Source organism: Lepidochelys olivacea, assembly GCF_965140295.1.
Source record: "Lepidochelys olivacea isolate rLepOli2 genome assembly, chromosome: 25".
Lineage (NCBI taxonomy): Eukaryota > Metazoa > Chordata > Testudines > Cheloniidae > Lepidochelys > Lepidochelys olivacea.
Window position 1 is genome coordinate 12,928,864 of NC_140435.1, and position 25,518 is coordinate 12,954,381.

Here is a 25,518-nt window from a genome sequence, read left to right on the forward strand (position 1 = left end):
GTGACAGAGTAACAGCCGTGTTAGTCTGTATTCGCAAAAAGAAAAGGAGTACTTGTGACACCTTAGAGACTAACCAATTTATTTGAGCATAAGCTTTCGTGAGCTACTCCTTTTTTTACATACAGTGAGAGTTCAGGAAACAGCAGGACACACCCATCCATCCAAAACCTTAGAAGCATGGAAATAAGGGGAAAGCATGGGCAGCATTTGAGCCAGCTAGCCACACAGCCCTGCCCCTTCAGACAGAGGCCCTGTGCCTACCACCCCCCCTCGTCTACCAGAGCTCTGAGGCCCCCATCCCGTAGCCAGAGGAATCCCGGCCGAACCATCCCAGGCCGCTGGCACCAGTACCAGGTCACCCGCGAACCCCAGTGCTGACCCCAGCACCAGGTCACTGGCAGGCCCCAGCTGCTTGCTGGCTTCTGACTGGAGCTGAGCCCCCACTGGCTTCAGGGGAGAGAGAGGAGCATGAGGCGGTGCCAGGACCTGGCCTATTATACATGCCTCCCATGGGGGAAAAGGTTTATGCATTCCTTTCCACCTTCATATTTCTTACAATACTGTGGAGAACAAACTCCAGTGCTTCATTTCCATCTTCAACAGGTATCCAAAAGCAATACTTACCCCCGTGTCATCCCACTCACACTCTGATGCTCTATGTTGGGACCTGCTATGCTTTTTATCACCGATATCCACAGATCAGCACATCTGACTGTCACACATTCCATGCGCTGGGGCAGTTACTCGGCCTTAATACTGCTAAGGTTTTGTGTTAGAGGGCAAGCGATGAAGCTGGTCATGGAGTGTGTGTATCGTTTTTGTGTATCTGTTGCCATTATAGCGAAAAAGTTACCAAACACTCCTGATGCCAAAGTGATGCTTTAGGACTCAGCGTATGAGAAGCAGCAATACGATCAAAGGAGAGCGTCCCAGAGCGCGTTAGATTTCTTGTGACTACAATGGTGGCTGTGCTTGTGTACAGTCAGCAAGGGAACAAACGCCTTCGGGTAGAGAGCATTGTGCACCATCTTCCAGATGAAATGAAACAGATGCCCTGCCTACTCGTGGTTAAAGGAATCAGGGGTATTTTTGTAAGAGCAGGAGTTATTCTTTACTTCGCCTAAAGAAGCTATAGTGTACTGTACCAATACATCGCACTCTCACGTATACACAACGCAAACAATTCCTTGTGCTTTCAGAGGAATGGTTACTTTGCAGTGGAGATTTAAGTAAATGACTTAACAGGGTTCAAAAAAGAACTAGATAAGTTCATGGAGGATAGGTCCATCAGAGGCAGGATGGGCAGGGATTGTGTCTGTTTGCCAGAAGCTGGGAATGGGTGACAGAGGATGGATCGCTTGATTGCCTGTTCTGTTCTTTCCCTCTGGGGCACCTGGCGTTGGCCACTGTCCGAAGACAGGATACTGGGCTAGCTGGACCTTTGGGCTGACCCAGTATGGCTGCTCTTATGTACTTAAATTCACATTTTTTTATACTTCTCTTCGTGATACAGAATGGCCGAAGACCATGAAAACAAAGAAGAGCGTTAGCTGTAAACTAATTTTATTATTATGAAAAATGGAATGTTTCATTAACAGAAACTTAAGTGGTGTTTGAACAAGAACACATTTATTACAAAAAACAAACAAATGAGTTCACATAGTTTTCTATTACAATATGGCAGCAGATTTTTAATTACATAAATTCAAGGTGACCCTGGGTAATAGAATTCACCACTGTAGCCATCTTACATTCAGAGAAGGTTAAAAATTTCAGTAGCGGTGCGTGAAGCGGGGATCACTGGGTCTGTTTGCTCTGTCCTGGTTTGCAAATGCTCCTGGCACTCCACTAGCCTGCACTATCTGGCTCTGCGTTCCACTTTGCATGAAGCCTCCACGCCTAGGAGCAAAGTCAAGCTTTTTAAAATGTGTGTTTTAATCTTCATTGCAAATTTGTAACATTGCTGTGATTTTGTAGTATTTACATTTTTTTAATGATTTTTATTCTTGAAATAAAATGCACCAGATAAAATCACGGAAACATTACTCAACTGATTCAATTACAACATGCAGAGGGAAAGGAAGTAGAGGGAAAGGAAGTAAAGGAAAAGGACCAAAAATCTTTGACTAAGCTTCTTACCCAGATACTGCTCCTCGATTCATCACATGGGCTGGTGTGGACTGAGCAGGGATGACTCTATCAGCACCTACAATAAAGTGGAAAGCGTTTAAATAAAAATAAAGCATTTTTAAAAAGCAACACCTTATTCCCAGAATTTTGCTTGCTTGGTAATGCTTTTAAAGCTCAGTATGAGTTTTAACTACCACTACAAGTTCAACAGCAGTAATGCCTACAAAAACCATAATCACACTGTTAAGCAGCAAGTATACCTTGCCATCTCTCATGATCCCGTCCCATCACTCCATCTGCACTGCCCTGCCATGAACGATCTTGATGCCCCTCTAACTTTCGACCATGATCTCCCCAGTCACGTCCATCTCTTAAAAAACAAAAGAAAAAAAATGAAAGAAAATCTTCTAGGTGCGTGATGGTGAAGCCAAATACAATACCCCATACGTAAACTTATTAAAATCATTTACCAAGCTATATCTATGCAAATCCTACATTTACAGTGGATACAATCAAATTAGGAAGATTGTTCAACAAGTTTCTAACACAGAAAACAATTTTCTTAATTGATCTACAGACAATCAGTTAATATCACAACATACTGCAACACTCAATACTTAACATGGACCTACTAATGGAGTAATATCACTTCAGGAAGTGTAGGTGTAGATTTAATATACAGAACAATAATGCAAAATCTGGATGGTTTTTTTAAAAAAAAAACATCCGGGATTTCAGATTAGTCCCATCTCAGGTTTTCCACCAAGATTCTAGCTTGCTTTCTATTAATACATACAATCTCAAATCCAGACTACCAGCCCTAAATTAGCTCCTTTTCAGAGAATTTCTGGAGCGTGAGTGAAAGAACTGGATCTTATCCCGGGAAGAGGAAGCCCTTACAAGAGAACCATGATTCCACTGGCAGAGCAGCTTGCACAGCAGCTCTTTACTCACTAGAGAGCTCCATTCTCTTGATGCACAAGGGAGCTACATGTAAATTCACTGCACACCCAGGAGAGAACAGACCCTCAATGAAACTATCTGGAGAGAGGATTTACACTTGTAAAACTGATTCCCACTATGACCCTTCAGAGAGTTTATTTGACGTTTCGAAGAGCATGAGCACTGGTGAATGACTGTCCTCATTTACACATACTAACCGGGACTGTGGAGGTATCGTTCTCCCTTCGCTCGTTCTTCTGTCAGACCCATAGCCAGCCCAACTGTCCCGTGAATCCCGCGAGTGACGTTCTGGTCCTCCATGGCGCTCATCTGGATAATGCTGAAAGACGAAAGACACACATGAATGCTGTAATTTAATTCTCAAATTGGTAAACGCTGGTCAACAGAATTTAACCAGTGCCACAACCTATCAAGTCACTAGGGCATTTTTGACAGCAAGATTCCATATAGCCCCTCTATGACCATCTACTTGTGTGAGCTCTTGGAGCAATATTTTCTCCTTTAAATAACTTTCAAAACTCTTCACTGGTTTCCTTACTACTCTAAGGCTCATTCTGTGTATTAATTAATATTTTGGTGGAATGCAATTTTACTCCAATCCCTTTAACCATTTGTCTTTGCTTCAGTTCTTTCTCCCAGGTTCAAATAACTTTACATGAACTATTCTCAGTTCAACTCTTCCACTTTGGTAAAGTGTCAACAGAATTCTTAGATTTCCAAAGTACCAATCCAGCCCCTACCTCAATGTTTTTAAAAAGGTAATATTTGTTGCACGGTTACATTTGCCCCTCTGTATTATGGCACCTTTGCATTTTCTATAGACCATTTTGCTATATTGAAGACAATAGGTTCTTTGCTGTTCATGGATAGAGTGCCAGAATAATTACCTTACACGTTACATTTACTGATAATGCATCTGACACCAATAACCAGAACACACTTTCTTTTCACCACCTAGCCCCAAAAAGAGAATCCATATGGTAACTTCAATCATTTAGATGTGTTTTTTCCTAATCTATGACAACTACTGTAGTTAGCAACTGATTTATGCATTGCATATTCAGTGTGGGAAATCAGTTGTTTATTAAACAGCTGTTGCGTTTCATGCCAGTGGCGGCTGCATTTAAGAGCCCTGTGCACCCAGGGATCCTTCCAAAAGAAAGGCACTATCTAAATGCACATGTTTATGACGCAAGTGTTTCCACTTAACCCACCTGCCCATCTCGATCTGCCACTGCCCTTGAAACTTCTCTCCTGGGGTGAAAAAAAAGAGAGCAATTCAGTAACAATGGATAGATCTTCCAGTTAAATTATACTGGGGTTTTGAAGAAGTAATCTACATTGAATGCTGGTATTTGTTACACTGTGAAGTATGGAAATGGGAATACTTATTTTATTAGAAATATAGTTTTAGGATTAGAGAAACTGGTTTACCAAAAGCAAACACATACCACGGCACTAAAATTGTGTGTGCCAGGGCAACACAAGCGGCAGTATCACTGAAATGTGACAAAGCACCGGAGGCAATAGCTCTGTGTCAGACCTGACAGGAAGGAAGGGTTGGGACCAAGAAAGGGTACACAATAAACACCACAAACACAAAGAGCTGGAGAAATAACCGAAGTGGCACAGAAGTAACATACACAAGCTTGCAAACAGCAGATACACATATAGCCATAAGAACACACAAGTTCTAATCCCTACTTTTTTTGCACTATTTTACAAGCAAATAGTAAACCTGATACGACACTAGGTATTTTTTTTTCTTAATTTCAGCGAATACAGGAGGAAAAAAAAAACCAAAAAAAAAACACACATCTCTAACCTATCCACAGAATGATCTTGGTATCGGCCACGATCCCTGTGATCAAAATCATGGAAGCGATCTTGGCGGGTAAAATCAGAATGGTATCTATCATCCATCGCCATGCGCTTTGCCTCTGGCCAGTAGGAGTCATCTCGCCTGTAAGAAAGTGCACGTTTAATACAATGTGAAGCAATAATTTTTCCATCTTGGTCTTTCTAAACCAAGTCTCACTTAACGCAACCTGTGGTAAGCTGAACATTCAATAGTTATATTTTTGATATGATAATTAAAATCCCTGACGTGCCAAACTGACTTCTCATTTCAATTTCAGAAAAGAAGTTAATTGCACCAATACTGCACACACCCTAATCTCGGCGTATGTTGAAATGAGAGTAGAAAGACTATTTAATCCTTCTGACATTTGTGTTTTATGATTCAAGTCCACAATTTCTACAACCCCTTGTGTAACTTCCCTGGAGAGAGTAGTTTCTGTAGGAGTCATAATTGAGTGCTGTCACGTAGTATTATGTACATCGCAGCACAGCTTCCAATTGGCTATTTTTTATTTCTGCAGTAAAACTGGTGACTGTAGGTGACCGAGTAAGGCAAAAAGGGTAGGTGACTGAGGGCAAAATTCACCCTGGTGTAACCCCCCAGGAGCACTTCACCAGAATTAAACCAGGGTTGAATTTGTCCCCAAATGACTACATTTCAGGTATATCATCAAAAAAATAGGTATGAATCAGCTTTCAGAACATGTTAAATTCAGGCAACTCACTCCGATATTCCTCTATCAGCCTGCAGCCCTCTCAGACAGACACTGCAAAGGTGAACTGATATCTAGCAGACAAGACACATTTGAGAGCACTATCATCATTTGTAAAGCTGTGTGCAGCTGGATTGTCAAATATCAATATTGTTCAGGATACCTGGTTAAGAATTAATTTGGAATGATCGTACACTATTGCATTGACTCATGCTCTAAAATCTTAAGAGTTCAAAAGTCACCAGCAATATAATTTATACTCACTGGGCACTCAGCTAGCTATGTGAACTGAAATTTATTGTGAATATTTGCCTCAGAAACAGACAGAGTCAAGGTGAAAAGCTGGCAAGGCACAAGTGATTAAAATGCTTCTTGCCTTATATGTAAATCAAGATTTCAAGGACCACACAGAAATAATCAAATTAGCCCAATACCATGATTTTTTCTACAGGTGAGAGGCAGTAGCGGGGACTCAGCTGCTCGTGTGTGGTGAGGGCAGGGAGGGTATGGCAGCAAGAAGGGCCAGCACTGACAACGCACAACAATTAGGAGCTCCAGCTCAGCCTGCCACATTGCTCCCCCAGCGGGTCCGGGGGAAGATACCACAGCATGGGCTGGCAAGGAGCTCAGAATGGGATCATCCACTTGGAGCATGGGTGGGAGGGGATCCTGCCCTGGCAGAGGGGAGTGGAATGGGGGATGGATCCTGGTCTCACCCTGATCCAGGGCTCCTCACACACTTTCAGCTCCTTGCCAGCTGGAGCTGCAGTATCTCCCCCAGGCCTGTGGGGGGCCACTATGGGATGGGGCTCCTGATTGCGATGCATTAACAACATTGCCCCTCTCCCCCCACCCGCCAGGACGCAGCAGCAGACAGGCTGGGCCAGAGGTGGGCATGAAGAAAGCCAGGCCCCAAACCCTATTAGGCCAGGCTGCATAGAGCCATCGGCTGAGACACACCTACCCCAACCACCACCCACCCTACTCCCCAGGATCCAAATGACCTATTACCTCTGAACCCAGGATTGGAATCAGCCTGTTAACCCCCTGGAGTAGCTGCAGCCTTAGCAGGGAAGTGGAAACAGGGATGCCTGCTTCTGCCTCCCTGCTGCTGGAAAAATTGCAGCACTTTAGGGGGGATTTGGCAGCCATCCGTATCCACTGAAATTCAAATACTTACCCTTGAGACTACTATGAATTTATTTGTTAAAAAACACAATTTCTTTAGGTCCTTACCTAGAAAAGAGCATCTTTAATGCCAATGAGGAAGATACTTCCACCATTCTATGGGTCGAGGTAGATAAAAGTCTGCTTCAACGAGCAGGGAGAGAAAAGAGTTCCTTCTCCTCAAGAATCATAGATGTAACCTTAATTCGTGTAGCTGCACTTAACACCCCATGGTAATGGATTCCTCATTTGCTGTGGCTGTTTGACTGCATTGTTTTGTAATCTACTTTGGATGTGCATTTACTGCTTTTTGAGTTTATTAATACACATCTGTGTGTTTTGCTGATTGTGCTTATTTAAAAACATCAAATTAACTAGAAAAAAAAACCAAACAAACCGAGCTAGAAACAGGGGTGGAGCTCAGAAGTTTAGCATCTGTTCTAAGAAGAGTTCTTCCTAATTGCATAAAAAACAATCTCAGATTACAGCCTTAAACTTCCTGCTATAAACACACTCTAAAATTTGGAATTTCACTGCAGTCACTTACCTTGCATCAGTGTCATAAGGTCTTCTAATTGCCGATCGCCGTTCTTGCTCATAGCGCAGTTGTTCTTGCTGACGACGCAGCTCTTCTCTTTCTCGCTGTATGCGATCTTGTTCCTTCCTCCTTTCTTGCTCGATGTGCATCCTCTCTCTCTCCAGCCTCTCCCTCTCCAAACGCTCTCTGTCAAGCCGCTGCCTTTGAAATTCAAGTCGGTCGCGCTCTCTCTGAAGCCTCTGTCTTTCATCCCGTTCATGAATGGCTTGAATACGCTGCTCTCGCTCTCGTCGTTCTCGTTCTCTGAAAAGGGGAAGTAGAGATTTGTTGGTTTTAAAGGGTACACTACACCTTCAAGTGACGTATTTTTTGAAGGCTTCCTAGATCTTCTCCCACACAACCCAGCTGACTTTGTTATTTTCTACTAAACAAACATCACAGTCACTTGAAATAGTTTTTAAAAAAGCAACAATATACACACACAATGAGACGAGAGGCAAGAATTTAGTAGTGATAACACCCCTTCCTTAGGGAGCAGTTTTGAAAATGCTTTCCTCTAAGGTGAGGAGTTCTATGTCCCTCTTTACATTCTTCTGGAAGAAAAGGTAGCAGGCATGCAACTCCCCGAAGGGAGACAATAATTTTACTCTCCCTTCAGGGTGAAAGTTCAATACAAGCGAAGTTAAAACCAAGGTATTTTAGCAAAGCTAAATGCAAAATTTGAAAATACCTAAGTGTTACTGAATAACAAGAAAAGATTCTGCTTCTGTTCAAAAGATTTACTGCAGGTTCCATTAAAGCTCATGGAATAAATAGCACCAGAAAAATATAAACCCAGACCAATGGACAAAGATACAGGAGACTAAACTTTGAAGTTGAATACAACAATGCATGAGGTGACAGCTCCAACACTAAATTGTCATTTTCATAACAGACTGTGTCAACAGAACTGTATCATCACAGGATAACAATCTCTTGCTACTACATAAATGCAGAGATTTTCAAAGCAGGGTAAATGATCCTGTAACATGTTCTGTGACAATTCGTCCCTTGCATAGCAGTAAGGATAAAAAGTCATATAAAAACATTCCAGTTTTGCCCCGTTAGCAAGGAAGGAATACATTTAATTTCTATTACACCAAATGATTCATGTTGGTGCATTAGGGACAGTTCACTGCATTCTAAATATTGAATACACAATATAGTACCCACTACGCCTAAGTACATTTGTTAAACTGTACACTAAACCACTATGAATCACAACCCCCTAAAAAGTCATCATTTCTGCAGACAATCTGCGATCAGAACAAGGAGCCAAATCTGAATGGTTTGAATTAATAGTTCAATCAGGTTGAATCATATTTTACTCCTGGGGGAAGCCTGTGCCACTGCGCATGTGCAGAAACATGCTCCCTACAGATTCTCTGTTTCCCACAGAAAAATGGTTTCTGTGGGAAAGCAAAGAGAAGCTGCACCAGTGCGCACTCACCCTTCCCTGGCAGCGCAGGCACATCTGTTCAGGCAGATCAACCCCCAGAAACCTCCCCTGGCCGCAGGAAGCTCTGCACGGGGTTGGGGGATGGGTGTCTGGATGCAGGAGGAGGTGAGGCTCGGTGGGGTGGGGGTTGGATATATTGGGGATGGGTGGACAGGGAGAGCAGCTCTCCATGCAATGACCCCTTCCCCCACGTCCTGGCCCAAATGCTGCTCAGCCACAGGGGGAGGGATCACTGTATGGGGAGCTTAGTGGGGGTCCAGATGCAAAGGAGTTCGGTGGGAGGTTCTGGGTGCAGGGGGAATGGGACTCTGCAGGGGAGTCCAGGTGAAGGTGGTTATAGGTCAGCATTGGGGCGGTCGGGGGGGCTCAGTGGAGGATCTGGGTGCTGGAGGAGTCGGGCTTGGTGGGGTGGGAGGTCAGGCTGCAGCTGGTTGGAACTCAGTGGGGTGGGAGTCTGGGTGTGGGGGCTCCCGATGCTCAGGGTAGCGATGACGCTAAGCTCACCGGCGTCTCTCCGTTTCTCTGATTTCTCGTTCTCTCTGCCTCTGTCGCTCACGCTCTCGCTGTTCTTTGATTTTATCAAATGATAAAATATCTTGTTTCTCCTTGCTCTCTGACTTGCGATCCTGGCTCTTAGTATTCTGCATTTAATCAAAGTAATACATGAACCAGAATAAAAGTGTTTGGATTACATTTCCAGAGACCAGATAAGATAAATGCCCACAAACAGGACCACTATTATCCCCCCTTCCTTACCAGAGCGACAAATAATTGTAGGCACTTTGCAGGTAAACTAGAAGGAAGAGAGTTGTAGGCAGCACCAATAATTTGGCTACAATTTTTGGGGAGTGAGTCTGCTAGCTAGTTTTGTCTCTGGGGCAACACAAACCATACCATTTTAAAGGTGTAGTGACACCCACTGCTCCTGACTCTACACATCTGGGGCAGCGTGATGTCTTAATGGCCTTGTTCCATTAAATATGTGCAATTCTGCCTATAATAGCAGTGAAGAAAGCTGTAGCATAGACAGGGCATAATCATTTACCAATATAGTGTCATATGACTTGCCAAATCCCCTTATTTAGAAAGAACCACCACAGTTTTAAAAATGCAAGTCAAATACTCTGCAGAGGTACAGGGAAAGTTGGTTTAAATCTATTTTCATAGATAAGTTTTCTACTGAAATTGTACTTACTCTCTCTTTTGATGTGGTAGAGGTTTTCACACTAATAACTGGTTCTCCTTTGGATTTATCCATTATTACTGTTCTTTCAATTCCTCGACTTCCTAAATGAACCAAAAAAACCAAAGATTGTGTAATGAATATAACAAACTGTGGCAAGTGCAATCATTTATATCTTAGATTTTTTTTTTAATAAATATTACAACCACAGAACTATGTTCATCCTTTTTTTTTTTTGAAGTGAGAGGCTGGAGGTTAAATTTTTTTAACCTTAATATGAGATTTATATAAAAGAAAATGGAGTATTAGTAAAATTAGGGCTTCAGAATGCTTGCCTTCGTTAACTTTTGGAAACAAGAAAAATAATGGGAGATTACAGTAAGACTTCTGCTGTTATCTGAAGAGGACAAAAAAATTCAAAATAGTGAATTTAAGTCCACTTTTGCACCTTAAAATGCATTTTTTTTCACACAATGTAGGACAGAAAACTAAGTTTCGCATTCAAAAGACAGACCATGAACTGCACCAGATTCTATACATATCAGCAAAACTTTAGACTAAATTTACTTCCTGCTTATAACCAGAGGCAAGAGTTTCACAGAGAATAAAAAAAAGATAGAATAAAAATGTATGATTTTTGTTTCCACAAATTTTTCAGTTTTATAAATCTAAACCCATTATGCCCTAAATCAAACAGCTGCTGCTCTGTTGAGAGTCTGACAGAGAAACAGCATAATGCTGTATGAATTAGCTTCAACCATTCTTCTTAATGGAGTGTTAAACTTGCTGAAATACTATCTGTTGCTGAATAGAATAAATATTCTAAATTGCAATAATTTAAGTAGAATAATAAAGACTTCTTTAAATTAGCTGTGTCTTCATAATTAAAATGTATTTTACACTACATGTGAGGTTTTTTTATAATATAAAAACACACTTTGTTCAGAATAGAAAAATCCTTTGGGGAGAGGAAAACAAACAACTAAAAGCATTTATCTACAATGTAATAAAATTGCAAATATTTTGAAGGACACCAAATTGCCACTAATATTTAGATTACAGGTCTAAATTCCAAAGAGTCAACAGTTCTCAAACAGTTCCCTATTTGTACTCTTTTTTAAAACACAGGGTATTGAATATTATGAAAATTTCTCCAGCACAGAGGAAGAATTCTCCATGTTTTATCACTTTCCCCACAGATTTCACTGGATACGGCATGACAATCTAATCTATATATATGTCTGGAAAGTCTATCTTTTGTCACTTAGTTGTCCATACAAACCATGTCTGTAATACAGTTCTCTATTTAGAAAGCAGTTTACATTACCTGATTTGCTAGTCCTAGAGCGATTGGAGGATGTAGTTTTCTGTTCATCTTTCTCTTTTTCTTCTTTTTCATCTCTCTCTGTTTTCTTAGTATCGTCTTTTTTATCTGTCTTCTCGTCCTTTTTAATACTGACAGACCTATAAATAAACTGAGCTTTAATAGTACAGTACATAGGAACACAGTTATCTACACAATTCCACTTCTTTTGGATTTCTACATGAGCCACAAAAGACATCCAAAAACTGAAATTTAGTAAGCTCTTCCAATTTGCCAAATCCTGAATGCAACACACACTTGCACACATTTTCCTTAATTTAGCTGACTGAATATGAAAGCTAGAAAGATCCAAACAAATTAGAAAGAACAGTAGGTGATCCTTTTGAATATTAAGTTTTCCAAATTGTTGTTAATTCCATCCATAATGAATCTTCACATATAGCTCACTCTGCCATTTAAAAACAGACATCCATACAGAGTGAACTAGAGTAGGATAAAAGCTTTTGCAAATATGTTCTGTCATAAAAAACTGCTCAAGTAATACTCAAATCAGTAATCAGGACTTTGGCAAGTAAATTAAATAGAGTGTAACATCTAAGGGCATGTCTTCACTAGCAACATTGGTGGTAAAAAAAAAAATAAATAAAACCCACCTCCATGAGGGGAACAGCTCCCAGCGCTGGTGCACTGTCTACACTGGCACTTTACAGTGCTGAAACTTGCAGCGCTCAGAGGTTTTTTTTCCCCCACACTCCTGAGCGAGAAAGCTGCAGCGCTGTAAACTGCCAGTGTAGACAAACCCTAAGAATACTGTGAAATGAAATGCCGCTCAAATAAGCAGTACAGGCTATCATGCCCCAGGGAAAATAAATATTAGCAGACATCTCATGACCCATTCTAGCAGCCCTTTTAGAAATCGGGATTAGTCTTTCAAGGAAGCTACTTAAGTAACAGGAAGATTTGAAAATTTAGGATGCTGACTCCGTTCCATTAACATTACAGGAAGACCCTTTAATACCTCATTTATGAGGACAATGTATATGAAACAATTATGACGACCACAGTGTCTATGCTGGTTTACATAAAAATGAACGGGATCAGGAGATACCAATATAGGGCCCAAAGCAATATGACCAGGTCCCAAGCTACAAATAACTGGACTAAGCCAATATGGAAGGAAAAGCCACACTATGCAGTGCTTTACTGCATTGAGGATTCTTGGTCACCTTATTTGTCTCACACATTCAGTGTACTAGCATCCCAGAAGACACTACTTATCTCTTTCTAGTATCCTTGAAAGGCATGAATAATTCCGAAAGGAAACAATCATGATATTGAACATATAAGCTCCAGATGTTAGTTACTGCAAGTAGTACTGAACTGTCACATTCCAGAAGTACAGGATTTATCAAGGCTAGTCAGGCCTAAGAAAGGGAACGATCACTACATGGATCAGGAGTCTGACATGACGCCCCCTGAAGGCCTAAGGTGCTGAAGTAAAGTTTGCACCACTTTAAAATAGAAAGCAGATCTAGGATTTGGAAACAGAAGTATAAATTGCAATCTAAGTAAGGCCAAGTGTACGCTAGAAACTTCTGCTAATACAGTGTCATTTAGTGGTGTGATTTTTATGATATTTTTATACTGGCAAAAGCCCTAGTGCAGACATAGTTGTACCAGCAAGAGAGCCTTTGCAAGTATAGCTTCTTTCATTTGAGGAACTGGTATAAGCTATACTGGCAAAAGCATATTTCTGACAAAAGCTGCATCTACACTAGGAGGATATGACACTAGTTACACCAGCAAACCTTTTCCAATGTAGATTAGACATGAGAGACCTTTTCTGACTCTAAAGAGGTATCAGCCTTGGATCTTACAAGACTAACTTGATGCACACAAATTAGAAGAAAAAAAGAAAAGGAGTACTTGTGGCACCTTAGAGACTAACCAATTTATTTGAGCATGAGCTTTTATTAAATAATAAATTTAATAATTTATTTATTTTAAATAAATTGGTTAGTCTCTAAGGTGCCACAAGTACTCCTTTTCTTTTTGCGAATACAGACTAACACGGCTGTTACTCTGAAACAAATTAGAAGTTAACTGTATCTATCGCTAAGAGCGAATTGTATAACTAAGTCAGAAATGTGTGCACCAGGGCAACAAGACAGCTTTGAGGCCGTAAAAGCAAATGGAGAGTACTGAACTGAATCAGGTACACAAGTTTGCATAAAGGGGAATCTATGAACTTTCAAAGAAAGAAAGAAACTACAGGTTATATAACCTCTTGATATTTCCATTTCATGGACTCTCAAGGTCACAAATACAAGATCCATGAAGCAAGATGTGCAGTGCAATAAAAATGCTTATTCTTCCTTGATATCAATCAATCCTTCAGGTACAGCATGAACCAACAAAACATGTTTGGGTACTTTATAAACAGTTATATCAATAAAACTAAACTCTGTTCAACTATTACTTGTCTTTCACAGTTACATTTCACAGTTTTGTTTTGTTTTTTAAACCAACTTTACTTTTCAGACTTGGAATCTGTAGAATGGTGCCTGTCTCTCTCCTTCCTTGCTTCACTTTCTTTTTTGTCTGAAGGTTTTTTCCCAGCTGGTTCATTTTTTGCCTGGAATAGTATTTGCCAAAAATATAATCAATTACAAGTCTGAGATCATTAATGCATGCATTCTTATATTCCCATTATGGTATCCATCTTGGAAAATTACCACTTACTTTTTCTACAGAGATCATTTTCCCATGTAACTCTGTTCTGTGGAGGTGACCAATACATTTGGTGGCTTCCTCAGATGTTGACATTGTAACAAAACCGTAACAGCGAGCCCCAGGACTGCGAGCATTAGTCACCACTTTTGCACCAACCACCTTTAAGAAATGTTATTTTTTATTATTGTTTTTGCAACATCTTCAACCATAGTCTCAGACTAAGACTCATAGACTTTAAGGTCAGAAGGGACCATCATGGTCATCTAGTCTGACCTCCTGCACATTGCAGGCCACAGAACCTCACCCACCCACTCCAGTGATAGACCCCAAACCTCTGGCTGAGTTACTGAAGTCCTCAAAATCATGATTTAAAGATTTCAAGTTACAGAGAATCCACCATTTACTACTTCTTTGATACAATGTACTTGGTATACAGAATAAAATGCCAGCTATGCCACGTGTACCAGGAACGTTGGTTTTGCACCATTCCATTGGAACACCATTTTCATTATTATTTGTATTATCGTAATGTCTAGAAGCCACACGCATGGGCCAGGACCCCAAATGTGCCAGGTGCTGTACAAACAGAACAAAAAGACAGCCCCTGCCCCGAAGAGCTTACAGCACTTCAAAGAAACCACCTGACTTCAGTTGTCCAGATTTTGATACTGGCATCAAGATTACATTTTGGAACCGAGGTGTACCCAATCTGGCCATGAGTATTCTAAAAATGTTGTGCTGAGAAGCACCTATCGAAGTGAAGTATAAATACTAATAGTATTTCCCTACATGCCAATGGCAGTGCCAACATTTCTGAAAAGACCAGAGTTTAAAATTCTAGAGCAGATTCTAGTACTGCTGAAATAAGTACTAGAGCTTGCTGGAGCTTCCATCCTGACAGTATCAAAATTAATACCAAAAACTTAGACAGTGCTACTATAGTAGTATGCACAAAAACACTAATTCAGTTTATGTAGTGTGACGTGATAACTGCAAAATTACATCCTCTCTGCGGCACTGAGCAATACCAGTGCACTGCCTTATTAACATCACCATCAGTATGACATGGTTAATATACTTCACTTAAATGATATACAAAAATGAGAGGAATAAATCTCCAAATAAGCATAACCAATTTCTTCATTTAATCCCGTAACACAATGCAGCATTTACATATTTCTCAAAATACATTTGCAGTAGTACGATTTTCGCTGGAACATTTATAAGCATGTTCAACAACACAAAGATGACCTTTTCTGAAGAGATAAATGACACAAGGAATTACTGAGTCAGAAAAACCTCCCTGACTTCACGTTGGGTCTAAACTGAAGTTAGGTCAACCAACTATGTCACTCAGGGGTGTAAAAAATTCATACCTCTGAGTGATATACTTAAGGAAATCTAAGTCCCAGCGTAGATCCATGGAAGAATTCTTCCATTGAGCTAGCTACTGCATCTCAGGAAAGTGGATTAACTACAGCAACTGGAGAATCCCTCCTGTTGGTGTAGTAAGTGTCTACACTGGAGCACTACAGCAGTGCAGCTGCAGTGTTTAAGTGTAGACATAGCCTCAGACTGCCTCTCACGTAGCAGTGGATCCAAGAAGTCCACCAGCTGACCTTTCAGAGCATCCCAGTTAATTTTTTTTTTTATAAATGGGAAAAGCCATTTGAGGAGTGGAGGCAGAAGTGGCTACCAGCTGTTCCAGATTCCACTTCCTTGCTGACACTAAAAAGCTCCAGGAGGAACCATACTGTCACTGACCTGGTTTCTCATAGTAGCAACTACGGAAGGGTCACCCCTAAGCCAGTACTATGTGATAGAGAGCATTAGATTCCAGTGGGATAACCAGGCGGCGAAGAAGTGACTATGATGGGAAAGGTGCCAGATCCTGGCTCTGCCACTCCTGTATTCGAACAGGCATGCCACCTCTCATGGACACCCTCTGCAGAGGGGTCAATCTGGGCAACCATTGCATTACTTTACCAGATATTTCTGAGAACTTTTTGATAGAGGACTATACTCTCGGGGGAGATTTTCAAAGGCATAAAAGGCAGCCAATTGCCCAGCTCCCTTTGCCTCTGACTCTGGAAATCTGACCCTCAATAATTGACAATTCTATGTTCTATTAGCTTAGCCTGTTCAGTCATACAGCCAGTTCGCTCCCATTTTCCTCTTAAGGTTTTACACAAGTAGGCAGAAGACAAAATTTATTTCAACATGATGCTCATTATTACGTAAACAATAGCAAGATTTTAAGTCACCACTTAATTTTAATAAGTTGTTTAAGTAAAAAAATTGCATTTAATTTAAAAGCACTATATAAAAAACACATACCTTTCCATATTTGCTGAAAAGGTTCTTCAAGTCTGTTGCTCTGGTAGAGGAGGAAAGTCCACTAACCCACAAATTTCTACCAGAACTGCTACTTGTACGACCTAATTAAAAAATAAATCACTACTGTATCAGAAAAATGTCGCAGTGAAAAGCAACTGTCCTAGAAACTCCATTTCCTTCAGACCATTTTGAGCTTAAAAATGTTGAGCACTTTTAAATACATGAAGTTTAACTTCTGCAGTTTCAAAACACACTATTTTTTGACATAACTATTAGTATGACATGGTAATGTCAAGGCTCCTAGCCTTTGTTTGCCAGAAGCTGAAAATGGGTGACAAAGGATGGATCACTTGATTGCCTGTTCTGTTCATTCCCTCTGGGGCATCTGGCATTGACCACTGTCGGAAGACAAGAGACTGGGCTAGACAGACCTTTGGTCTGATCCAGTATGACTGTTCTTATGTTCTTATGACATGCAGAATAATGAAAGTGTAAGAAATTTTCATCTACTGAAAGCCTGATTCTACTGGACAATGGAAAATACTACCGGAGACTTGAATGCTTTTGAAGAGTGCCACAAATGTTATAAATCTAATCATGAAGTATTAGATAAAATTTCTGTAATCCTTGCCTTTGTTTTAACCAGTAAGCAAGAAGTTTTTATATAGAATGACATTAAATCAAAATGGATAGTACCACGAAACATACCACCTTATGCTAGTAACTTTAAATGGAATCAATGTTCACCACGCACTAAAAGCTCACCTCAGTGACTACAGAGTGTAAGGACTCATTGCAATGACAATCTTGATTAGAAATTATCAGAACCTACATTAGAAGTAGGAAGCAACTTTTTACAGCCAAGATTATATTTTTGAAGATGCATCCCAGTCCTATCAACACACCTGCACTTAACTTTACTACTGAGAGTAGTCCCATTGACTTCAATAGGACTGCACTGTAGTGAAATTAAGCATATGGCTAAGTGTTTGCAGAATCAAGCGAAAAAATGCAACTGGAATGTGTACTCAATTACTCCCTTGGATCTCTGATGGATGTGGAAGAATAAGATTTAGTATTTTAACATTTTTCCAAATCAGTCTCAATTTTACAACGTACCTTTCTCATCTTTTGAGACCGTCTTTGTCTCTGCATCCTCAACAAAGCTAAAGACAAAAAACGGTGTTATTCAACCAGGAAAAAGTGAAAATAACTCTTAATTATGTGTGCTAGAATTCAATACCTACCAGAAAATTAGTTGTGAAATAAAAGACACCTTTGCAAACTTTTTCAAATCTGATATGTGGGAAGTCAGATGTTTAAACAGACAATTAATTCTGTTTGCCAGAAGATAAAAATTAGGAAGAATTTAAGAAAACAACCTTTGAAGGTTGAGGAAAGGAAGGAAATCAAACCATCAGTTAAAAATTGCACAAGAAGAAATAAAAGATTCTTTAGGAATAGACTACAATTTCATCAGTCTTGCTGGCCAATTGAAGGAAACAGCTTATTTGCATCACTTAATGACCAATGAAAAAGATAGCATCTGGTCTAAAACTGAGAAAAAACAAACCTCTTTTTCTGATCACCGCCCTCATTGGTAGAGGACTCTTTAGTAGCAGATGATTCTTCAGAAATAGCTTTGTCTTCTGTTTTCTTGGCATCTTCTTTACTATCTTTGGTTTCAAGACCTGCATCTTTATCCGCTGTTTCCCCACTAGAGGCTTCCAGACCTTCTGATGGTTTGCTACTCTGATCACTTATTACTAAAGATTCAGAGTCCATTTTCTCTTCATCTATTGTCTGTTCACTTGTCTCCCCTTTTGCTACAACTAAATGCTTTGCTTCCTTCCTTGAAAGATCTTGTGCTGACTTGCTGTCCAAATCTAAAGCATCTTCCTCCGACTGACTGGCAGCAAGAGCGTCCTCTTCCTCTGCTAGCTTTTTGCCTGCCACGGCGTTACTTGCTTCTTGTGCATATGGCTGCTCCACTTCGGAAATTTCTTCTTTAAGTGGTTCAGATTTACAAGTTTCCCCCAAAATCTCGAGTATTTTCTCATTTTCTACGGATTTAACAGGAATAGAATGGCACAAGATTTAATCACCAGGGAAATAAAGCAATCACAAATGTGGAACTGGCATGGCTGCCACACTAACACCAAGAGAAGTTCTAAGCTACACAGAGATTGGAAAACCCTAATGTACACAATATTAAAGTTCTAAACTGTCTGCAGTCTAACAAACTATTATATTAAAGCCTGGAAGCTACATGGAAGAAAAATGCCCAATAAACTTAAACACAAAACCTTCTGTCTCATCCTTGACAGTCTTCTTCAAGTTGAGTTCTAGTTCTTCCTAAGTTAGCTTCCAAAGTCCAAGATGCTTAACTGACTGCATCAATTCTTTGACAGTTCAATTCCCAAATTCCTGTGAAATTCTTTTAGCAGAACAGTCCAATATGAAAACCGGAACATCTTCTGATGGTGCATGAGTATGTTTGCAGTCCAGAAAAGTGAACAGTATCTGTATGAAATTTCCATGAAGAAACTCTGTCTTCCTTCTTCTGAAATCCAGGCACTTTTTAATTTTAGTTCCCTACTATAGTATTATACTACGTGTACTTCTCCACTCAAAATTACAGAGTTAATGTACTGTGTGATATCACAAGATCTGTTTTACATGCAGAACCTTTTTAAGGCTTAGGTTAATTACCATGCTTACTTAAAGAGGTTTTAAAGCAACCATTTCATCACACTGAATGTATTTCTCAAACAGAGATGACACTGTCACAGATCTGGTGATATGACTGGGTTTCCAATCTCTATGATCCTTGAATGATCTGGACTGTGCACCATTAGAATAATGCACACTATAGTAATGCAGTTAAATAAAACAAATAAGTGTACAAGAGGAATCGGTGCAAGAGCAAAACCATTTCAAAGCCTAGCTTTTTATTTTCTTTCCCCCCAAAACAGTACCTGGCTCCAAAGGTAGTTCTTCAATTTCCTGTAGGGAAAAAAAAAATATATATATATATATTACAAAACACTATCCTATGTAAAGATGCTGAGCTTGTCTAAAATTATTTACAAAAGAGAATATGGGGAAAAATTACTGTAAGTTTTATTAACTCTTATAAACCTTGAAAAGGTTAGATTTTAAAACAACTTCCTTACAACAATCATTTTTTGAGTAAGATTTTTAAGGTAAATACCTTATAATTTCTACTGATGAAATATAAATATAAAAAAATCTAAGACTCACCACAGTGAAGACACCACGGTAAGTTGATCTAAGTACGTTGACTTCAGCTACGTTATTCACATAGCTGAAGTTGCGTAACTTAGATCCATCTCCCCCCACCCCACCCCCCCGGTGTAGACCAGGGCTAAGTGTTTTTGTGGGTATTCAAAGCATATTACAGTACTAAGGTCATGTCCATCATATAAAGGATGGAAAAAAAATCACAACAGTGCTATTAAGTCAGCTGAAGTATATACTGTACTGTTCACTCTAGTGCCTTTAAAATACAGGCAAACAAATCAGCAGACAACAGTTTTATAAATACATGTGCCTATGTGAGAGAGACCATTTTCCCAACACTATGTAACTACTACAAATTTGATTTGCCGAAGTACAAGTCACCTACAACTCCTGTTGAAGTCAACGGGAACTGTGGATCCTCCAGACGTCTGAAAACCAGGCCCTATGTTTCAGCTAATTTATATCACACCCAATCATGGTAACAATGAACATTATAAACATGAGTGTATACAAAAGTTTAATGGTATATGAAATATAGCCAAGTATATGACAGTTATATTTTGACAGTAAATTATTTTGGAACAAAGCATAAAAAAAGGCCCAATTCTTCCAATCACCAGATAAATTCAACATAGGGAAAGGTATATAATTTTGTTACTATGCATAATATAACTTAGAATTTGACTGTTTTCTGAAGATAAGAATTAGGTATTTGTATTTCCCCCCCAGAAACTAAGGGTTTTTTTAGCTCTTTATACAGCATGTGTCATAATTGACATTAAATTTAAGATTAAAAAAGAATTTACCTTCACTACAGTTAAATCAGAAGAAGAAACATCTAAACTGTTTCCAATGTCCTCACTTTCTGCCTAAAAGAATAAATAGGAAAAATATGTCACTGTATACAGAAGATTCATCACATCTTTACTGATAATGAAACCTGAATGAAAAATTGTGAGGTTGGCAAAATATTTTATCTGATTTTTTTCAGATAACTGCTATTAAGCAATTATTTGCTAGCATTCAACAGAGCAACAAAGAAAGTGAAAAATGGTTACGGATGACTGCATTTAAAAAAAAAAAGACAGACAGACAGGCAATGAGCTCTCTCTTTGTCTCCAGACTCTGCTTGCCTACTTTAAAAGTCTGAGCTTTTTTAAAAAATAAAAACTTTCAATCTTAACAGAAAATCCTATATGGAATTTTTATTTGCCTTTCAATCACAGCTACAAAACAAAGCAAGAAAATCAACTTCTAAACAACAAGTTGATTTAAATAGTGCTTAGAAAATCTCAGACTTCATTAGTTTTACCTTAATAATATAATCAAATCTGAATTATTTAACTACTTCCTTAGTTATTCCTGCCGTTTCTAAAGTGAACCAAAAGCAGCAATCTGGATCCCCATAACCCAGGTTGGAGACAATGCATGTCAGAGGTAACATCTGTACTCCCTATCTGAGGCTGGGCAATAATAATTATCTTTCGTTGCCCCACTGAACGTTTCAAGTGAGTTTTAACTTGTAGATTCATGAGAAAGATTATCATCAACCATTAATGGACAAAGCTGAAGTGGCAGTCTATTACCAGACGATAAGCACAGAAAGCCAGCATGAAAACATTCTAAAAGTCAGAATGGAAGCCCCAAAGCTAACAAGAAATTTGAAATACACTGAATTATTCCAGAAGCAACATACTGTACAATTATGAAGTCCCTCAACTAAAACATATGGATCCCTCACTGCCCTCCAGAACAAAGGAAAACAAGAGAAAATGGGAATGTAAACTGAAGGCAAAATAGAGAATTCAAAGATTTAATAAAAATGATGCTTTCTAGACTACTACTACTACTGTGGGTAGCAATATGATGCATGCAAACAAAACCTAAATATGTTTTAAAATCAAAAATGCTATTTCCACAAACAGAAAAAAATCAATGGCCATAAAAATTTAGATCCCCAAATTATTTCTGCTATTGTTTAGATAATGGTGCACTAATTAATTTGAAAAAAAAAATTCTGATTCCACACATGTAAGAGATCCATACCATCACTACTGGTATTTCTCTTGATTCTTCTTTAATTTCTGAAAACTGTGGAGATGCCTCCAAGTTACCTACAGCATATTCTGTAGGCTGATCTGGAAGTTCTTTCATTTCTGCATCAGCATTTTCTTTACTATCAGACAGTGAGTCAAGAATATTATCAGCACTGTAATCCTCTCCGCAATCTACAGCACTGCCATTATCTATTTCAGCTTCATCTAACACACTAATATCCATCATGTCAATATCCTGCAAGTTATCCAAACTTGCTTCAATATCCTCCTGTAAAAAGAAAAAAAGTATATATAATAGTCATTGTGACTTGAATGCAGCACTATTATTCTTCACCTCAAATGTGGTTCACGTACCTGCCCATCTCCAGAATCCTCCTCCAGTCCATTATCTTCAACTCCCTCTTCTTCTAGTCTACGCCCTAGTAACATTATGATTATTAGAATGATGAATTCATACATTGCTAATTTTCAGATGTTTCTTCCTAGAATAGGTATTAAATCCACTTTCTTACAGAAAAGTAACATACTTTGCCTTATTTTCAACAGTCCTATAACTCTGAACATCACATTTCTTTCTGTAAGTTACAATAAAAGTTCTGAATGTTCAATAACACGTAAGTCGTAAAAGACTAAGCTAAAGGTATCTTTAGGCCGACTATGCATGACTGTAGTTCTTAAGTATCTCAAAGACCATTAATTTTCTCTTTTCAAAAGCTTATTATAATGATCTGTCTAAAAATCTTACTACACCAGGAATTCATTCAGCAGCTTGATCCATAAGTAACATCCATAAGTAACGCTCATTACCGAAACAACACACTTCAGTTCTAGCACAGATCAACAGGGAACACATGAAAACAGACAATTTCTCACACATTTACAAGTGTATTTTCCTCAAAGAATACAAGCACAGCAGAACAAGAAATGGAGAGAGGTTTTAGAAACAGTCCTTCTACAATGAGAAACACAGCTTGAACATTTTCATTCTATTAACATACTGACATGTCGCAATCATGTTTTAGATATTTTCTGGGAAGGGAAAAATTATCCAAAATAATTTACAAGTGAATTTAATCCACCCAATGTTAAGAGTGACTATTAACATTGGTCTGAGCCAGGCATAGTATTGTTAGGTGAGCATTTGTGCATCACCAACAACTCCACATCTAACACACTTCAAAGCTTTTAACTATTTTATATTAGGAATTTAAATGGAAGTTAGAAGTTTTTTAAAATCCCTGTTGTATACAATTCTAGTATTAGAACAGATTCTTTCTTTAGTTTGTTAGTTATGCAGCTGTAACACACCACCACCCCCCATTTCAGAAATAGAGAAATTTCTTTCATACACAGCATAAAATGACTCCAGACCATTAGAAATCTAATGACTTGTTTTTGTTCAAGTGAAACCTGGTATTCTGTAATTATAAATACTATCTGAAGGAAGCTTTCCAGGTAAATAGGAAATTAAAGGTAACCCTAACAGCCCTTTAACTACAGCAATGCAAATACATCACTGTTATAAACTCTAGAGGTTTTAAAACTATAAGGAACTCTCAACCTGGGATATGAAACTTTAACTTGAAGTACTAAATTCATGTCTTCACATGTAGCACACCTATTAAATGACTTTCCCTTCTGCCTTGCAGCCCAATATATACTGAATTAAGTTTAATCTGGAATCAATTTATTTATATTTAAAAGGGTGTTTGAGTCTTCAATGTGCTATTTGTTGAAAAAGCTTTAGAAACTCCCTTTGTGATTTCACCTTCCATCACACAAACAGCTATTCTATATTTGTCATGTAGCTAGTTGCCATCTCCATATATCAACAGGAATGTGAAAAATACTTGAAAAGCATATATTAACTTCCTGTTGCAGACTAACTTAGGGGAGCTCATCTATATTGATTAAATTTATCACAGCAAATGGGTAACACATTTTAATTTTAACATTTTGGTTACAAGCTGAAATAAATTAACACCCCAACCTTTCACCTCTGGAGGCTGGGTCTCAAATTCTGAGTTTGGTCATAAGTGTAAATTAATTTGGTTGTTTCACCCTGTTTCTCATTTGTCCACAACCTGACAGGGCTAGCAACCACACCTCAAAATGGCTCAAACTAACCTCCTGCAAAGACACATCATGATAAATTTTCACTACGTTGGCAGTAGAAGTCAATCCTTTCTAAGCTGGTCTTTCAGGAAATTCTGATTAGCAATCCAACACACTTTGTTTGGGAGTATTCCCAGTTATGCACGGCCCTGTGATTAATATTTAACAAAATGTGCAATTCACTAATGAGGGACTTGGTATCATACTGAAACTCACATAAGTAGGGAAAAAGAAAAAGAGTACTTGTGGCACCTTAGAAACTAACAAAGAGTGTCAGTAACACAAGAGGTTGATGGTAAGATTGAGCTGCACTGGCCTAAACTGTACATTTTATATTACAGTGCTCCTGTTTGTGCTATATCTGACTCAACCAAATACTATTAATCACAAATTCTGAAGCTCTATAAATTCACTCTGCCAAAATTAAGACACTTTTCAGAGTGAAAGCAGGGAAAGAAAAGAAAAAAAGAGGGAAGCTAGATTCTACTTTGTAGGTGCAAGATCCAAAAAAAAATCCTCTCTCAACTCCCTTGTACCTTTGCTGCTTCTCTTTGGTGTTTTCTTGATGATTATCTCTGACACCATTGGAATTTCATCAGGATTTCCCCCTTCATCCTCAATAGCCTATTGGAAAAAGATATAAAGCCACTCTTTATTTACAGAGCACTCTTGGTCTTGGGCACTAAACACACCATAGAGAAAAATGCTGTCAATAGAACCTTCTAAGCATTACAAGTAGGACCAAATGAAAGTGAAATATCAAAAATTCCCAGGGCACTGGTGGAAGAGCAACGTGTGGGGTGCTTTCTATAATGCACCCCATCCCCTTTCCTTTGCGCCCCCCCCACCGGTGATCAGATGAATTATAGTGTCTCCGTTTCAAGGAAGTGGAGAATGGCAGCCATGGACAGCTATGGTCAGTGGTAGCATGACCACACAGCAAGCGTGAAAAACAGGGGCAGAGGACGTGCGGGTAACAGAGCCCTATAAAAGAAAAAGCCCCAAATATCAGGACATCTGGTCACCCTTGTCAGTGGCGCCACAACATTGCCATACGGCACAGCCACCTCGGCGCACTGCACTCACATCCTCTGACTGGAACACGGCACCCGCGGCCCAAGCCTGCAGGTGCCATGTGCACGAAAGTGTGGGGGGGGAGGGGGGGTTCCTGCGCATGGTTACTAGAGGGGCCGGTGCGGGGCTCCCCCACTGTCCAGGGACGGGGCTCGAGACCACACCGGCCTGGGCGGAGGAGGGGGGAGCACGTGACCTGCACCGAGCGGGGCACGGCGCTGCAGCAACTGCTCGCGCCGGGCCCGGCGGAGTCACGTGACGCCGCTCGCTCCCCGCTTGGCGCCATTTTCTCAGCAGCGTCCCCCCGCTCCCCCCCGCCCAAGCCCGGGAAAGCCTCAGCGCCCCTCCCCCCGCGGTCCCCCGCCTCACCTTCCGGAGCCGCTCCATCAGGACGCTCTTGTTGCCGCCGCTGTCCAGGTTGCGGCGCTTGAGCTCGGCCCTCAGGTCGATGACCCGCAGCTCGCTCAGCCGCCGGGTCTCGGGCTCCGAGCCGGGGGGAGCCGCCCCGCCCAGGGGCGCGGACTCCCCCAGCCCGGCCGCTGACTGACTCTCCGCCATGACG

The 25,518-nt window shown here is 39.9% G+C and overlaps 1 protein-coding gene across 2 annotated transcripts; it reads right to left on the reverse strand.

Moving 5' to 3' along the window:
* Positions 1-1,607: 1,607 nt before the first annotated feature.
* LOC311512831 (scaffold attachment factor B2-like) lies at positions 1,608-25,514 on the reverse strand (the record flags this gene model as incomplete). Of its 2 annotated transcripts, XM_084614195.1 has the most annotated exons (21): positions 1,608-1,899; positions 2,140-2,206; positions 2,391-2,500; positions 3,291-3,412; positions 4,308-4,347; positions 4,919-5,056; positions 7,381-7,674; positions 9,374-9,510; positions 10,065-10,156; positions 11,380-11,516; positions 13,911-14,011; positions 14,119-14,268; positions 16,447-16,547; positions 17,566-17,612; positions 18,020-18,509; positions 19,425-19,452; positions 20,517-20,579; positions 21,757-22,035; positions 22,122-22,186; positions 24,419-24,506; positions 25,326-25,514. In XM_084614195.1, 21 exons carry the CDS (start codon positions 25,512-25,514, stop codon positions 1,773-1,775), a joined length of 2,865 nt encoding a protein of 954 aa, XP_084470321.1. In that variant the 3' UTR covers positions 1,608-1,772. The 2 variants fall into 2 exon arrangements, with proteins under 2 accessions (XP_084470321.1, XP_084470322.1); XM_084614196.1 differs by lacking the exon at positions 21,757-22,035.
* Between the last annotated feature and the right edge of the window lie 4 nt (positions 25,515-25,518).